The sequence below is a fragment of the Oncorhynchus clarkii genome, chromosome 31 (genome assembly GCF_045791955.1).
Source record: "Oncorhynchus clarkii lewisi isolate Uvic-CL-2024 chromosome 31, UVic_Ocla_1.0, whole genome shotgun sequence".
NCBI lineage: Eukaryota > Metazoa > Chordata > Actinopteri > Salmoniformes > Salmonidae > Oncorhynchus > Oncorhynchus clarkii.
In genome coordinates, this window is record NC_092177.1 from 20,504,817 (window position 1) to 20,522,504 (window position 17,688).

At 48.1% G+C, this 17,688-nt stretch overlaps 1 protein-coding gene across 1 annotated transcript in view; it reads left to right on the top strand.

The window, feature by feature from the left end:
* LOC139390625 (AF4/FMR2 family member 2-like) overlaps positions 1–17,295 on the top strand; it is a 274,611-nt gene extending 257,316 nt beyond the window's left edge. The window contains exons 18-22 of the mRNA XM_071137875.1: positions 3,138–3,209; positions 4,329–4,422; positions 4,908–4,957; positions 9,843–10,057; positions 16,831–17,295. Of these exons, the coding sequence (XP_070993976.1) occupies positions 3,138–3,209; positions 4,329–4,422; positions 4,908–4,957; positions 9,843–10,057; positions 16,831–16,952 (553 nt within the window). The 3' untranslated portion in view covers positions 16,953–17,295. The remainder of the gene's footprint in view (positions 1–3,137; positions 3,210–4,328; positions 4,423–4,907; positions 4,958–9,842; positions 10,058–16,830) is intronic.
* Positions 17,296–17,688: the final 393 nt, after the last annotated feature.

Here is a 17,688-nt window from a genome sequence, read left to right on the forward strand (position 1 = left end):
CTTTATGGATGCTCCCCTGGCTTTATGGATGCTCCCCTGGCTTTATGGATGCTCCCCTGGCTTTATGGATGCTCCCCTGGCTTTATGGATGCTCCCCTGGCTTTATGGATGCTCCCCTGGCTTTATGGATGCTCCCCTGGCTTAATGGATGCTCCCCTGGCTTTATGAATGCTCCCCTGGCTTTATGGATGCTCCCCTGGCTTTATGGATGCTCCCCTGGCTTTATGAATGCTCCCCTGGCTTTATGGATGTTCCCCTGGCGTTATGGATGCTCCCCTGGCTTTATGGATGCTCCCCTGGCTTTATGGATGCTCCCCTGGCTTTATGGATGCTCCCCTGGCTTTATGAATGCTCCCCTGGCTTTATGGATGTTCCCCTGGCTTTATACATTTTTTTATTTAACCTTTATTTAACTAGGCAATTCAGTTAAGAACAAATTCTTATTTACAATGACAGCCTAGGAACAGTGGGTTAACTGCCTTGTTCAGGGGCAGAACGACAGATTTTTTACCTTGGCAGCTCGGGAATTCGATCTAGCAACCTTTCGGTTACTGGCCCAACGCGCTAACAACTAGGCTACCTGCCGCCCCCATTTATGAATGCTCCCCTGGCTTTATGTATGCTCCCCTAGCTTTATGTATGCTTTCCTGGTTTTATGGATGCTCTTTATGTATAGTCCCCTGGCTTTATGTATGCTCCCCTGGCTTTATGTATGCTCCCCTGGCTTTATGTATGCTCCCCTGGCTTTATGTATGCTTCCCTGGCTTTATGTATGCTCCCCTGGCTTTATGTATGCTTCCCTGGCTTTATGTATGCTCCCCTGGCTTTATGTATGCTTCCCTGGCTTTATGCATAGTCCCCTGGCTTTATGTATGCTCCCCTGGCTTTATGTATGCTCCCCTGGCTTTATGTATGCTCCCCTGGCTTTATGTATGCTCCCCTGGCTTTATGTATGCTCCCCTGGCTTTATGTATGCTCCCCTGGCTTTATGTATGCTTTCCTGGCTTTATGTATGCTCCCCTGGCTTTATGTATGCTCCCCTGGCTTTATGTATGCTCCCCTGGCTTTATGTATGCTCCCCTGGCTTTATGTATGCTCCCCTGGCTTTATGTGTGCTCCCCTGACTTTTTGTATGCTCTCCTGGCTTTATGTATGCTCCCCTGGCTTTATGTGTGCTCCCCTGACTCTATGTATGCTCCCCTGGCTTTATGTATGCTCCCCTGACTTTATGTATGCTCCCCTGGCTTTATGTATGCTCCCCTGACTTTATGTATGCTCCCCTGGCTTTATGTATGCTTCCCTGACTTTATGTATGCTTCCCTGGCTTTATGTATGCTCCCCTGACTTTATGTATGCTTCCCTGGCTTTATGTATGCTCCCCTGACTTTATTTATGCTTCCCTGACTTTATGTATGCTTCCCTGGCTTTATGTATGCTCCCCTGACTTTATTTATGCTTCCCTGGCTTTATGTATGCTTCCCTGGCTTTATGTATGCTCCCCTGACTTTATTTATGCTTCCCTGGCTTTATGTATGCTCCCCTGACTTTATGTATGCTTCCCTGGCTTTATGTATGCTCCCCTGACTTTATTTATGCTTCCCTATCTTTATGTATGCTTCCCTGGCTTTATGTATGCTCCCCTGGCTTTATGTATGCTCCCCTGACTTTATTTATGCTTCCCTGACTTTATGTATGCTTCCCTGACTTTATGTATGCTTCCCTGGCTTTATGTATGCTCCCCTGACTTTATTTATGCTTCCCTGACTTTATGTATGCTTCCCTGGCTTTATGTATGCTCCCCTGACTTTATTTATGCTTCCCTGGCTTTATGTATGCTCCAATGGCTTTATGTATGCTCCGCTGACTTTATTTTTGCTTCCCTGGCTTTATGCATAGTCCCCTGGCTTTATGTATGCTCCCCTGGCTTTATGTATGCTCCCCTGGCTTTATGTATGCTCCCCTGGCTTTATGTATGCTCCCCTGGCTTTATGTATGCTCCCCTGGCTTTATGTATGCTTTCCTGGCTTTATGTATGCTCCCCTGGCTTTATGTATGCTCCCCTGGCTTTATGTATGCTCCCCTGGCTTTATGTATGCTCCCCTGGCTTTATGTATGCTCCCCTGGCTTTATGTATGCTTCCCTGGCTTTATGTATGCTCCCCTGGCTTTATGTGTGCTCCCCTGACTTTTTGTATGCTCTCCTGGCTTTATGTATGCTCCCCTGGCTTTATGTGTGCTCCCCTGACTCTATGTATGCTCCCCTGGCTTTATGTATGCTCCCCTGACTTTATGTATGCTCCCCTGGCTTTATGTATGCTCCCCTGACTTTATGTATGCTCCCCTGGCTTTATGTATGCTTCCCTGACTTTATGTATGCTTCCCTGGCTTTATGTATGCTCCCCTGACTTTATGTATGCTTCCCTGGCTTTATGTATGCTCCCCTGACTTTATTTATGCTTCCCTGACTTTATGTATGCTTCCCTGGCTTTATGTATGCTCCCCTGACTTTATTTATGCTTCCCTGGCTTTATGTATGCTTCCCTGGCTTTATGTATGCTCCCCTGACTTTATTTATGCTTCCCTGGCTTTATGTATGCTCCCCTGACTTTATGTATGCTTCCCTGGCTTTATGTATGCTCCCCTGACTTTATTTATGCTTCCCTATCTTTATGTATGCTTCCCTGGCTTTATGTATGCTCCCCTGGCTTTATGTATGCTCCCCTGACTTTATTTATGCTTCCCTGACTTTATGTATGCTTCCCTGACTTTATGTATGCTTCCCTGGCTTTATGTATGCTCCCCTGACTTTATTTATGCTTCCCTGACTTTATGTATGCTTCCCTGGCTTTATGTATGCTCCCCTGACTTTATTTATGCTTCCCTGGCTTTATGTATGCTCCAATGGCTTTATGTATGCTTCCCTGACTTTATGTATGCTCCCCTGGCTTTATGTATGCTCCCCTGACTTTATGTATGCTCCCCTGGCTTTATGTATTCTTCCCTGACTTTATGTATGCTCCCCTGGCTTTATGTATGCTCCCCTGGCTTTATGGACATTGAGTCATCCTCTCTTTTTGTTATTTGAACTGAAATGAATTAATTAATTGATTTATGTTTTTGTCTTTTCTGCTTTTGAAGATATGCCATGAGGTTAAAGAACTTTACAAGTCACTCAGCAACAGTAGCCGAGAAGAAATTAGCTGTATTGTGGTGAGTTTTCCCTTGATATAGTTTCTGATGTGAACCTCTGTGTGGTTGAAGGAAACCCATCATTCCTCTGATGGGTGTGATGACGGACAAGGATCTCTAGCCTGTGTGGGCGTTTGGGTTGATTTAAGAAAATCCAGCTGGCTTCCAAACCCGTTAGATGCTAAATCCGCCGCTTCGCTCAAACACTATTTAAATCTCCACTCAGCCATCCCTCCCCGACAATCGGATGTATCTTGAAGGGAGCTTTAAAACACTGCTAAAGCACTTAATCAGCTTAAAGGGGATCATTATTCTTGTATTTCATTAAGCTATTAGGGATAATGAAAGATTTCCTGGCGGCTAGCAACATATACAGTATACTAACCACACTGCTACAGGGGATATGCTGCCTGTCATATTGATTGTATAATCTGAGTAGAATGTCAGGGTTAGAATGTCATGGTTAGAATTAGAATGTTATGGTTAGAATGGAATGGTTAGAATGGAATGCTTAGAATTAGAATGTTATGGTTAGAATGTTATGGTTAGGCTCTCAGTCATAGCAGTGTAGACAGTGATGAGAGTAGGAGTGAGACACCCAGGTCATAATTCCTGTGTTAGTAAACCGTTCTGACATCATTAGGGATTATATTCAAATATTTGACACTGGTTGACATGATCCATCAGTGTATACTTGTAATTTGTTTTAGAAGGCAAAGTGTGTGTGTGTGCGTGTGTGTGTGTGTACGTGTGCGTGTGTGTAAGAACATGCTGATGTGGTTTAGATTGGGAGAAACTAGGAAGTGTAGTGTGGTAATGACGTATTAATGCCAGAGTGCTGGTGTCATGTCATGGGGAGGTGCATATGTCCAAAGCATCTGGTGTCTGACTATTGCCTCTGTTTTCTAGCTTTTATTTTCTAAGAAATTAGAGAGGTAGATTTGATAACAACAACATGAAATATTCATGCATTATGGATATGTCAAGTTAATGTGTTAGAAAACACATTTTCCTTCGTTATTTATTTGATGCTTAATGTCTGTAATTGATACACAGCCTGTTATGTTGCCAATACCATATATACTGTATTACTGTAGGTCCTGCATTTAATGGACTGTTATTATGCTCTTATCTCCATAGCAATCGCTGTTTATCCCTCCTGTACTTGAGAATGTTCAAACTAAAGAAGGACCATGCAGTAAAGTATTCCCGTTCTCTGATGGAGTATTTCAAGGTAACTAACTCTAATTCTAACTTCTAACTCTAATTCTTACTCTAATTCTTACTCCAAATTCTAACTCCAAATTCTAACTCCAAATTCTAACTCTAATTCTAACTTCTAACTCTAATTCTTACTCCAATTCTAACTCCAAATTCTAACTCTAATTCTAACTTCGATGAATAAAAAGAGTGATAGCTGTAGAACACGTACAGCTAATTAAAATGTCTAAATTAAATGTATATTTGTGTTAAGTTGTGTGTACTCATTAGCTTTGCATGGTGGTAATTAAAAAACATACTTTTTTTTGTGGTTAGTGTGCAAACTATGTGTATCAATTATCTACATACATTAGTGCTTAAGCCTGTTTTAATTCATTATGTTGCATATTATTCTAGAGACGCTGTTTGTATTGCTGTGATAGCTTTTCTAAGCTGTGCAAAGTGTTTGTATAGTGGTGCTGCCAAATGTCCTGTTCTCACAAACCTCTTCCATTCCAGAACTCGGCTAAAAGTTCCCAAGTACCTTCGCCATGGGGAGCCAATGGAAAGTGAGTAACATGTCACCTCGGTCATCTAATGTTGCATTACAATGCATTCTTTATACCAGATATCTCCCTGAACAGAACCATGTATGTGCCTTCTCCTGGCCAAGCAACAAGCTAACCCTCTCAGATGCTGTCTGAACAGAACCATGTATGTGCCTTCTCCTGGCCAAGCAACAAGCTAACCCTCTCAGATGCTGACTGCTTTGTTCAGACAAAGGTCATGACAGACAGAGCTTCTGTCAATGTGACTTCCAGCTTTCAGCACATCACACTGGTGGGATGAGCTCACTACTTCACTGTTCTTCTGCATTTTCCATGGCAACTGAACCTAACTGATCCACCCTGTGTGTTTGGGTTCGCAGTCTACAGTGGGGCTACTGTGGAGCTACCATGGAGCTACCATATAGCTACCGTGGGGCTACCGTTGGGCTACCGTGGAGCTACCGTGAAGCTACCGTGGAGCTACCGTGAAGCTATCGTGGGGCTACCGTGGGGCTATAGTGAAGCTACCGTGGGGCTACAGTGAAGCTACCGTGGGGCTACAGTGAAGCTACCGTGGGGCTACAGTGAAGCTACCGTGGAGCTACTGTGGGGCTACAGTGAAGCTACCGTGGGGCTACCGTGGGGCTACAGTGAAGCTACCGTGGGGCTACCGTGGGGCAACTGTGAAGCTACCGTGGGGCTACCGTGAAGCTACCGTGGAGCTACCGTGGGGCTACTGCGGAGCTACCGTGGGGCTCGTCAGTGTCTGGCAGTTGGTGGTGAGCCATCCTCTGTGTGTGACTGTGAGCTCCCTTGAGCCTGTCTTTTCAAGGGCTGGGATCTAGCCCTCAGCCAAAGCACTGACCAGCTTCTGCTATTCTGCTGTGAAAGGCGCTGTCAGAAGCAATTAGCCTCAGATCCTACTGGCTCCTAGGGCTCCTGCAGCCTCCTCCAGTTCACCATGGTCACATTAGCCACCAACTGGCCTTTTTAATCCTGTGTCAGCTCCGCTACCTGCGGAATGTAATCAACATTAGATTACACTCTGCTCTGGTCTTTCCCACAGTTTGTTTGTTCTGTCCTTGACAATCATGAATCTTTTTTCCTTATTGTTTTTTTTTTCACACTCAAGGGTTTGTTTATTTCAGCAAAAGCCTCAAACTATTAGAAAGGGAGCCGAGAGAGGCAAGCTGTTGACAGAGCATCATAATTTAACTTCACGGGGGGAGCGCCTTTCAATTTAGTGCTGAATTACAGGACCTGGAGCTTGATTGTTTGGGTTTGGCACTAAAAGACTGATGAATATGTCCTCTGATTGATGTCTCAAGCCGGCTGACAGATGATTGTAAGCCATGATTGTCAAGCCGAGATAAGCCCTAGTTTGCCGATAATACAAAATCAAATCAGTATTAGTGATCAAGCCTGACGGAGAGTAGTTAAGCCTGACGGACAGAGGTTAAGCCTGACGGACAGTAGTTAAGCCTGACGGACAGTAGTTAAGCTTGATGGACAGTGGCAAATCCTGACGGATAGTGGTTAAGCCTGACGAAGAGTGGTTAAGCCTGAAGGATAGTGGTTAAGCCTGAAGGATAGTGGTTAGCCTGAAGGATAGTGGTTAAGCCTGACGGAGAGTGGTTAAGCCTGAAGGATAGTGGTTAAGCCTGAAGGATAGTGGTTAAGCCTGAAGGATAGTGGTTAAGCCAGAAGGATAGTGGTTAAGCCTGACGGAGAGTGGTTAAGCCTGAAGGATAGTGGTTAAGCCTGAAGGATAGTGGTTAAGCCTGAAGGAGAGTGGTTAAGCCTGAATGACAGTGGTTAAACCTGACGGAGAGTGGTTAAGCCTGACGGAGAGTGGTAAAGCCTGAATGATAGTGGTTAAGCCTGAAGGTTAGTGGTTAAGTCTGAATGGCAGTGGTTAAGCCTGAAGGATAGTGGTTAAGCCTGACGGACAGTGGTTAGTTAAGCTTGACGGACAGTGGTTAAGCCTGACAGACAGTGGTTAAGCCTGACTGACAGTGGTTAAGCTTGACGGACAGTGGCAAAGCCTGACGGATTGTGGTTAAGCCTGACGGACTGTGGTTAAGCTTGACGGACAATGGTTAAGCCTGACGGACTGTGGTTAAGCTTGACGGACAGTGGCAAAGCCTGACGGACTGTGGTTAAGCTTGACGGACAGTGGCAAAGCCTGACGGATTGTGGTTAAGCTTGACGGACAGTGGCAAAGCCTGAATGACAGTGGTTAAGCCTGACGGACTGTGGTTAAGCCTGACGGACTGTGGTTAAGCTTGACGGACAGTGGCAAAGCCTGAATGACAGTGGTTAAACCTGACAGACTGTGGTTAAGCCTGACGGACTGTGGTTAAGCTTGACGGACTGTGGTTAAGCTTGACGGACTGTGGTTAAGCTTGACGGACTGTGGTTAAGCCTGACGGATTGTGGTTAAGCTTGACGGACAGTGGCAAAGCCTGACGGATTGTGGTTAAGATTGACGGACAATGGTTAAGCCTGACGGATTGTGGTTAAGCTTGACGGACAGTGGCAAAGCCTGACGGACTGTGGTTAAGCTTGACGGACAGTGGCAAAGCCTGACGGATTGTGGTTAAGCTTGATGGACAGTGGCAAAGCCTGACGGATTGTGGTTAAGCCTGACAGATTGTGGTTAAGCCTGACGGACTGTGGTTAAGCCTGACGGACTGTGGCAAAGCCTGAATGACAGTTGTTAAGCCTGAAGGATAGTGGTTAAGCCTGAAGGATAGTGGTTAAGCCTGACGGACAGTGGCAAAGCCTGAATGACAGTGGTTAAGCCTGACGGATTGTGGTTAAGCTTGAGGGACAGTGGCAAAGCCTGACGGATTGTGGTTAAGATTGACGGACAATGGTTAAGCCTGACGGATTGTGGTTAAGCTTGACGGACAGTGGCAAAGCCTGACGGATTGTGGTTAAGCTTGACGGACAGTGGCAAAGCCTGAATGACAGTGGTTAAGCCTGACGGACTGTGGTTAAGCTTGACGGACAGTGGCAAAGCCTGACGGATTGTGGTTAAGCTTGATGGACAGTGGCAAAGCCTGACGGATTGTGGTTAAGCCTGACGGACTGTGGTTAAGCCTGACGGACTGTGGTTAAGCCTGACGGACTGTGGCAAAGCCTGAATGACAGTTGTTAAGCCTGAAGGATAGTGGTTAAGCCTGAAGGATAGTGGTTAAGCCTGACGGACAGTGGCAAAGCCTGAATGACAGTGGTTAAGCCTGACGGATTGTGGTTAAGCTTGAGGGACAGTGGCAAAGCCTGAATGACAGTTGTTAAGCCTGACGGATTGTGGTTAAGCTTGACGGACAGTGGCAAAGCCTGAATGACAGTTGTTAAGCCTGAAGGATAGTGGTTAAGCCTGAAGGATAGTGGTTAAGCCTGACGGACAGTGGTTAAGCCTAACGGACAGTGGTTAAGCCTAACGGACAGTGGTTAAGGCTGACGGAGAGTGGTTAAGCCTGACGGAGAGTGGTAAAGCCTGAATGATAGTGGTTAAGCCTGAAGGTTAGTGGTTAAGTCTGAATGGCAGTGGTTAAGCCTGAAGGATAGTGGTTAAGCCTGACGGACAGTGGTTAGTTAAGCTTGACGGACAGTGGTTAAGCCTGACTGACAGTGGTTAAGCTTGACGGACAGTGGCAAAGCCTGACGGATTGTGGTTAAGCCTGACGGACTGTGGTTAAGCTTGACGGACAGTGGCAAAGCCTGACGGACTGTGGTTAAGCTTGACGGACAGTGGCAAAGCCTGACGGATTGTGGTTAAGCTTGACGGACAGTGGCAAAGCCTGAATGACAGTGGTTAAGCCTGACGGACTGTGGTTAAGCCTGACGGACTGTGGTTAAGCTTGACGGACAGTGGCAAAGCCTGAATGACAGTGGTTAAACCTGACAGACTGTGGTTAAGCCTGACGGACTGTGGTTAAGCTTGACGGACAGTGGCAAAGCCTGAATGACAGTGGTTAAACCTGACGGACTGTGGTTAAGCCTGACGGACTGTGGTTAAGCCTGACGGACTGTGGTTAAGCTTGACGGACTGTGGTTAAGCTTGACGGACTGTGGTTAAGCCTGACGGATTGTGGTTAAGCTTGACGGACAGTGGCAAAGCCTGACGGATTATGGTATATATAATTCACTTTATTCCCTGTATATATAATTCACTTTATTCCCTGTATATATATAATTCACTTTTTTCCCTGTATATATAATTCACTTTACTCCCTGTATATATAATTCACTTTATTCCCTGTATATATAATTCACTTTATTCCCTGTATATATAATTCACTTTATTCCCTGTATATATAATTCACTTTACTCCCTGTATATATAATTCACTTTACTCCCTGTATATATAATTCACTTTACTCCCTGTATATATAATTCACTTTATTCCCTGTATATATAATTCACTTTACTCCCTGTATATATAATTCACTTTATTCCCTGTATATATAATTCACTTTACTCCCTGTATATATAATTCACTTTACTCCCTGTATATATAATTCACTTTACTCCCTGTATATATAATTCACTTTACTCCCTGTATATATAATTCACTTTATTCCCTGTATATATAATTCACTTTACTCCCTGTATATATAATTCACTTTACTCCCTGTATATATAATTCACTTTACTCCCTGTATATATAATTCACTTTACTCCCTGTATATATAATTCACTTTACTCCCTGTATATATAATTCACTTTACTCCCTGTATATATAAAGTACTTTGCTCTTTGTATGTTTTGCCCAGGATACCAAAATCCATGGTGTCCAGTGGTTATACAGTACACTATCATCTCTGTGGTGGTGCCCTGACCTTTTCACTTCCAACCTCTAACCCCTGACCCCTGTATTGTGTCTCTGTCTTCCCAGGAACACAGGCACCCCATCGCCCCTGTCTCTGAGTCTCTCCCCAGTCAGTTGGGGCAGCAGCAGTACGGGCACTGCGGGCTCCGGGGCCTCCGGCAACGTGGCCATCCCCCAGCGCATTCACCAGATGGCCGCCAGCCACGTCAACATTACCAACAACATTCTCCGGAGCTACGAGCACTGGGACACAGCAGAAAAGTTGGCCACAGAGAGCCAAGGTACTGGAGACTGGAAACTGGACACAGTCTCTCTGTTTTACAACAGGATGTTTGTATAGGAGATGGCAGAAATGGCAGATTTTGTACATTAGTAGAATAAATTGTGCTGTACATACCGGGTAGGGTGGTAACTGCAGCTGATGTAGCAGTAATCGCTACATACAACATCCATTACTCTTTTGTTATCATATCATATATTTGTGTTAATACATGTATTCCCATTCATCTACCTTGCATTCAGTAATTATATATGACTAATTATTCATATTGGTTAGGAATCAAGGCCAGCCAGATCCTTTCATCACCCTCGGGATGGCCTAATATGGACTGATGTGTTCTGTATTCTTTCGTGGCGATATGGAGAATAAAGGAGCCCTAAGCCTTGACCCATTTACTGTCATTAGTGAGCGAATGTACAGACTAGAGAGAGACCAGCAGAGATATATGGAGGACACCCCTCTTGACTGTGAATGGAGGATTTGATGTGTCGTGTCTCTGTCATTTCCTGAGCCTAGCTGATTAAAGGGGCAGGTTATGTGGTTGTGTTAGGCAAGAACTCACTCTCACAGCCTCAGAAGTATCCATTAGAAGTTGATCCTCCCTACACCTCTCCTACTCTCTGTCGACACTCATAATGAGCTCAATTAGAGCCTGTTGGATGGTGTCTTTGGTGGAATTGAGACAGGAATCACCCAGTTATGACACCATAAGGCCTAGATGGGCCTTTCAACACATACTGATCACCAGAGCTGTTACTTTTAGGATTGAGCCTTTCCAGCACTCAATCACCCACTGTTTATTAGGAAGGAGGAAGAGAGGTTAGGAGCGAGGGAAGAGAGGATAGGAGGGAGGGAAGAGAGGATATGAGGGAGGCAAGAGAGGTTTGGCGGGAGGTAAGAGAGGTTAGGAGGGAGGGAAGAGAGGTTAGGAAGAGAGGGAAGAGAGGTTAGGAGGGAATAAAGAGAGGTTAGGAGGGAGGGAAGAGAGGGAAGGAGAGAGGGAAAGAGCTTAAGAGGGAGGGAAGACAGGTTAGGAGGGAGGCAAGAGAGGTTTGGAGGGAGGTAAGAGGTTTGGAGGGAGGGAAGAGAGGTTAGGAGGGAGGAAGAGAGGGAAGAGAGGTTAGGAGGGAGGAAAGAGAAGTTAGGAGGGAGGCGAGATAGGTTTGGAGGGAGGGAAGAGAGGTTAGGAAGCAGGGAAGTGAGGTTAGAAGGGATGGAAGAGAGGTCAGGAGGGAAGGAAGAGAGGTTAGGAGAGACGGAAGAGAGGTTAGGAGGGATGGAAGAGAGGTTAGGAGGGAAGGAAGAGAGGTTAGGAGGGAAGGAAGAGAGGTTAGGAGGGACGGAAGAAATGCTAGGAGGGAGGGAAGAGAGGGAAGTGAGGTTAGAAGGGAGGGAGGAGAGGTTAGGGGGGAGGGAAGAGAAGTTAGGAGGGAGTCGAGAGAGGTTTGGAGATGAGGAAGAGAGGTCAGGAGGGAGGAAAGAGAGGTTAATAGGTAGGGAAGAGAGGTTAGGGGGAGGGAAGAGAGGGCAGTGGGGTTAGGAGGGAGGGAAGAGATGTTAGGAGGGAGTCAAGAGAGGTTTGGAGATGAGGAAGAGAGGTCAGGAGGGAGGGAAGTGAGGTTAGAAGGGATGGAAGAGAGGTCAGGAGGGAAGGAAGAGAGGTTAGGAGGGGCGGAAGAGAGGTTAGGAGGGACAGAAGAGAGGTCAGGAGGGACGGAAGAGAGTTCAGGAGGGACGGAAGAGAGGTCAGGAGGGAAGGAAGAGAGGTTAGGAGGGAAGGAAGAGAGGTTAGGAGGGACGGAAGAAAGGCTAGGGGGGAGGGAAGAGAGGGAAGTGAGGTTAGAAGGGAGGGAGGAGAGGTTAGGGGGGAGGGAAGAGAAGTTAGGAGGGAGTCGAGAGAGGTTTGGAGATGAGGAAGAGAGGTCAGGAGGGAGTAAAGAGAGGTTAGTAGGTAGGGAAGAGAGGTTAAGGGAGTGGGGTTAGGAGGGAGGGAAGAGAGGGACGGGATGGAAGAGAGGTTAGGAGGGAGGGAAGAGAGGTTAGGAGGGAGGGAAGAGGGGAAGTGAGGTTAGAAAGGAGGGAAGAGAAGTTAGGAGGGTGGGAAGAGAGGTAAGTGAAGTTAGAAGGGATGAACGAGAGGTTAGGGGGGAGGGAAGAGAGGTTAGGAGGGAGGGAAGAGAGGTTAGGAGAGAGGGAAGAGAGGTTAGGAGGGAGGGAATAGAGGTTAGGAGGGAGGGAAGAGAGGTTAGGAGAGAGAAAAGAGAGGTTAGGAGGGAGGGAAGAGATGTTAGGAAGGTGGGAAGAGAGGTTAGTAGGTAGGGAAGAGAGGTTAGGGGGGGGGAGAGAGGGAAGTGGGGTTAGGAGGGAGGGAAGAGATGTTAGGAGGGAGTCAAGAGAGGTTTGGAGATGAGGAAGAGAGGTCAGGAGGGAGGGAAGAGAGGTTAGAAGGGATGGAAGAGAGGTCAGGAGGGAAGGAAGAGAGGTTAGGAGGGACGGAAGAGAGGTTAGGAGGGACAGAAGAGAGGTAAGGAGGGAGGGAAGGAAGAGAGGTTAGGAGGGAAGGAATAGAGGTTAGGAAGGACGGAAGAAAGGCTAGGAGGGAGGGAAGAGAGGGAAGTGAGATTAGAAGGGAGGGAGGAGAGGTTAGGGGGAGGGAAGAGAGGTTAGGAAGGAGGGAAGTGAGGTTAGAAGGGATGGAAGAGAGGTCAGGAGGGAAGAAAGAGAGGTTAGGAGGGACGGAAGAGAGATTAGGAGGGACGGAAGAGAGGTCAGGAGGGAAGAAAGAGAGGTTAGGGGGGACGGAAGAGAGGTTAGGAGGGACGGAAGAGAGGTCAGGAGGGAAGGAAGAGAGGTTAGGAGGGAAGGAAGAGAGGTTAGGAGGGAAGGAAGAGAGGTTAGGAGGGACGGAAGAAAGGCTAGGGGGGAGGGAAGAGAGGGAAGTGAGGTTAGAAGGGAGGGAGGAGAGGTTAGGGGGGAGGGAAGAGAAGTTAGGAGGGAGTCGAGAGAGGTTTGGAGATGAGGAAGAGAGGTCAGGAGGGAGTAAAGAGAGGTTAGTAGGTAGGGAAGAGAGGTTAGGGGGAGGGAAGAGAGGGAAGAGAGGAAAGTGGGGTTAGGAGGGAGGGAAGAGAGGGACGGGATGGAAGAGAGGTTAGGAGGGAGGGAAGAGAGGTTAGGAGGGAGGGAAGAGGGGAAGTGAGGTTAGAAAGGAGGGAAGAGAAGTTAGGAGGGTGGGAAGAGAGGTAAGTGAAGTTAGAAGGGATGAACGAGAGGTTAGGGGGGAGGGAAGAGAGGTTAGGAGGGAGGGAAGAGAGGTTAGGAGAGAGGGAAGAGAGGTTAGGAGGGAGGGAATAGAGGTTAGGAGGGAGGGAAGAGAGGTTAGGAGAGAGAAAAGAGAGGTTAGGAGGGAGGGAAGAGATGTTAGGAAGGTGGGAAGAGAGGTTAGTAGGTAGGGAAGAGAGGTTAGGGGGGGGGGAGAGGGAAGTGGGGTTAGGAGGGAGGGAAGAGATGTTAGGAGGGAGTCAAGAGAGGTTTGGAGATGAGGAAGAGAGGTCAGGAGGGAGGGAAGAGAGGTTAGAAGGGATGGAAGAGAGGTCAGGAGGGAAGGAAGAGAGGTTAGGAGGGACGGAAGAGAGGTTAGGAGGGACAGAAGAGAGGTAAGGAGGGAGGGAAGGAAGAGAGGTTAGGAGGGAAGGAATAGAGGTTAGGAAGGACGGAAGAAAGGCTAGGAGGGAGGGAAGAGAGGGAAGTGAGATTAGAAGGGAGGGAGGAGAGGTTAGGGGGAGGGAAGAGAGGTTAGGAAGGAGGGAAGTGAGGTTAGAAGGGATGGAAGAGAGGTCAGGAGGGAAGAAAGAGAGGTTAGGAGGGACGGAAGAGAGATTAGGAGGGACGGAAGAGAGGTCAGGAGGGAAGAAAGAGAGGTTAGGAGGGACGGAAGAGAGGTTAGGAGGGACGGAAGAGAGGTCAGGAGGGAAGGAAGAGAGGTTAGGAGGGAAGGAAGAGAGGTTAGGAGGGAAGGAAGAGAGGTTAGGAGGGAAGGAAGAGAGGTTAGGAGGGACGGAAGAAACGCTAGGAGGGAGGGAAGTGAGGTTAGAAGGGAGGGAGGAGAGGTTAGGGGGGAGGGAAGAGAAGTTAGGAGGGAGTCGAGAGAGGTTTGGAGATGAGGAAGAGAGGTCAGGAGGGAGTAAAGAGAGGTTAGTAGGTAGGGAAGAGAGGTTAGGGGGAGGGAAGAGAGGGAAGAGAGGGAAGTGGGGTTAGGAGGGAGGGAAGAGAGGGACGGGATGGAAGAGAGGTTAGGAGGGAGGGAAGATAGGTTAGGAGGGAGGGAAGAGGGGAAGTGAGGTTAGAAAGGAGGGAAGAGAGGTTAGGAGGGTGGGAAGAGAGGTAAGTGAAGTTAGAAGGGATGAACGAGAGGTTAGGGGGGAGGGAAGAGAGGTTAGGAGGGAGGGAAGAGAGGTTAGGAGAGAGGGTAGAGAGGTTAGGAGGGAGGGAATAGAGGTTAGGAGGGAGGGAAGAGAGGTTAGGAGGGAGGGAATAGAGGTTAGGAGGGAGGGAAGAGATGTTAGGAAGGTGGGAAGAGGGGGTAGGAGGGAGGGAAGGGAGGGAAGAGAGGTTAGGAGAGAGGGAAGAGAGGTTAGGAGGGAGGGAAGATAGGTTAGGAGAGAGAAAAGAGAGGTAAGGAGAGAGGGAAGAGGTTAGGTGGGAGGGAAGAAAGGTTAGGAGGGAGGGAAGGAAGAGAGGTTAGGAGGGAGGTCAGGAAAGAGGGGAGAGAGTTTAGGAGGGAGGGAAGAGAGGTTAGGAGAGAGAAAAGAGAGATTAGGAGAGAGGGACGAGGTTAGGAGGGAGGGAAGAAAGGTTAGGAGGGAAGAGAGGTTAGGAGGGAGGCAAGAGAGGTTAGGAGAGAGGGAAGATAGGTTAGGAGGGTGGGAAAGAGGTTAGGAAGGAGAGAAGAGAGGTTAGCAGGGAAGAAAGACAGGTTAGGAGGGAGGGAAGAGAGGTTAGAAGGGAGGGAGGAGAGGGAAGTGAGGTTAGAAGGGAGGGAAGGGAGGATAGGGGGAGGGAAGAGAGGTTAGGAAGAAGGAAAGAGAGAGAAGAGAGGTTAGGAGGGAGGCAAGAGAGGTTTGGAGGGAGGGAAGAGGGGTTAGGAGGGAGGGAAGAGAGAGAAGGGAGGGAAGAGAGGTTAGGAGGGAGGGAAGAGAGGGAAGGGAGGTAAGGAGAGAGGGAAGAGGTTAGGAGGGAGGGAAGAAAGGTTAGGAGAGAGAAAAGAGAGGTTAGGAGAGAGGGACTAGGTTAGGAGGGAGGGAAGAAAGGTTAGGAGGGAAGAGAGGTTAGGAGGGAGGTCAGGAGAGAGGGAAGAGAGGTTAGGAGTGAGGGAAGAGAGGTTAGGAGAGAGAAAAGAGAGGTTAGGAAAGAGGGACTAGGTTAGGAGGGAGGGAAGAAAGGTTAGGAGGGAAGAGAGGTTAGGAGGGAGGCAAGAGAGATTATGAGAGAGAGAAGATAGGTTAGGAGGGGGAAAAGAGGTTAGGAAGGAGAGAAGAGAGGTCAGGAGGGAGGGAAGAGAGGTTAGAAGGGAGGGATGAGAGTTTCGGAGGTTGGGAAGAGAGGGGAGTGAGGTTAGAAGGGAGGGAAGAGAGGATAGGGGGAGGGAAGAGAGGTTAGGAAGAAGGAAAGAGAAGGGAAGAGAGGTTAGGAGGGAGGGAAGAGAGGTTAGGAGGGAGGTCAGGAGAGAGGCAAGAGAGGTTTGGAGGGAGGGGAGAGATGGAAGAAATGTTAGGAGGGATGGAAAATATGTTTGGAGGGAAGTAAGCAAGGTTTGGAGGGAGGGAAGAGAGGTTAGGAGGAAGGAATGAGAGGTTAGGAGGGAGGGGAGAGAGGTAGTAGGGAGGGAAGAGAGTGTAGGAGGGAGGGTGGTGAGGTTTGGAGGTATGGAAAGGATAGAGGAGAGGTTAGGAGGGGGGGAAGAGAGTTTAGGAGGGAGGCAAGAGTGGTTCGGAGAGGGGAAGAGAGGTTAGAAGGGGGGAAGAGATGTTAGGAAGGAGGGAAGAGAGGTTAGGAGGGAGGAAATAGTTGTTTGGAGGGAGGAAAGAGAGAATAGGAGGGAGGGAAGAGAGGTTAGGAGGGGGGAAAGAGTTGTTTGGAGGTAGGAAAGAGAGGTTAGGTGGGTGGAAAGAGAGGTTATGAGGGAGGGTAAAGAGAAATAGAGGGTATGAGGGAGGTAAGAGATGGAAGAGAGGTTAGGAGTGAGGCAAGAAATGCTAGGAGGGTGTCAAGAGAGATTAGGAGGGGAGAAGAGAGGTTAGGAGGGAGGAAAGTGAGGGAAGAGAGGTTAGGAGGGAGGGTAGTTAAGGGAGACAGGTCAGGAGCGAGGCAAGTGAGGTTTGGAGGGAGGAAAGAGAGGTTAGGAGAGAGGAAAGAGAGGTTAGGAGGGAGGAAAGAGAGGTTTGGGGGGGAGATGGGTTAGAAGGGAGGAAAGAGGGAAGAGAGGTTAGGAGGGAAGAAAGAGAGGTTAGGAGGAAAGAAAGAGAGGTTGGGAGGAAAGAAAGAGAGGTTAGGGGGAGGGAAGAGAGGTTAGGAGGGAGGCAAGAGAGGTTAGGAGGGAGGGAAGAGAGGTTCGGAGAGGGTAAGAGAGGTTCGGAGAGGGGAAGAGAGGTTCGGAGAGAGGTAAGAGAGGGATGGAAAACAGGACTTTAATTTTGCTATTACACCCGTCTGTCAGTCTTTGTCTTGTAGACACACACACCTAAACACTCACTCTCTCCTCTTCGCCTTCTTCCATAGAGTTCTTTCAGGAGCTGGACTCAATGATGGAACCGTTGAGCCAACACAGCAGCATGATAGAACTTGTGCACTACATACGTCAAGGACTGCACTGGCTACGGATAGAGGCCCACTTGTTATAGTGCTGGGGGAACTGGAACTAAACTGTCTGCCACTCTGTCTGTCTGTCTCACACCTCCATCACTACCTCTACCAGCCAGCAACGCCAACCATCCCCCAGTCTTCAGCCATCTGATAACACCCCAATGGACCCCCACCTCACTGCCAGCCAGCAAGTCCCGCCCCATGTCACCTCTCTGAGGTCAGAGGTCATCATTTGCTCTACTACACAGTCTGTCTCTCTGCTCCCTCTGTACAAGGTTGACATGTCCAATGGATGTGGGGGGGGAAAAGTGAAGTCCCACTATCCAAGCCCAAAAGCGAATGAGAGGGAAGTCCCACCTAAGACCTGTGGAGTGTCTCCAAAGCGTGCCACTAGAGGAGAAGGATCTGTGCTGTTTTGCTGGTTTTCTGCCCGACAGAGCCCCGTGATTTCCCAGTTGTTTGTTTTGATCAGACCACCCGAGGGCCTCTCAGAACACTGGGAGCGTTGTTCAGTTCACACCTCCATTCCAACAGGAATATGGATCAGGAATTTATAAGTGCTTTCAACTCTTCACGTTTAGTTTTTGTCAATGCCTTGATGAACTGACTGACAGAGGCCAGTTGAATAAGTGTCTCTCTCTACTACTATCTGACCGTTGATTTATGGTCCTCAAGACCTCCGTCTCGTGTCAGATAATACATACAGCAACAGTTAGCCTACCCTTTAGTACCATTGGAACAACAAATCATTCAAAATGATTTGATTACTTGTTG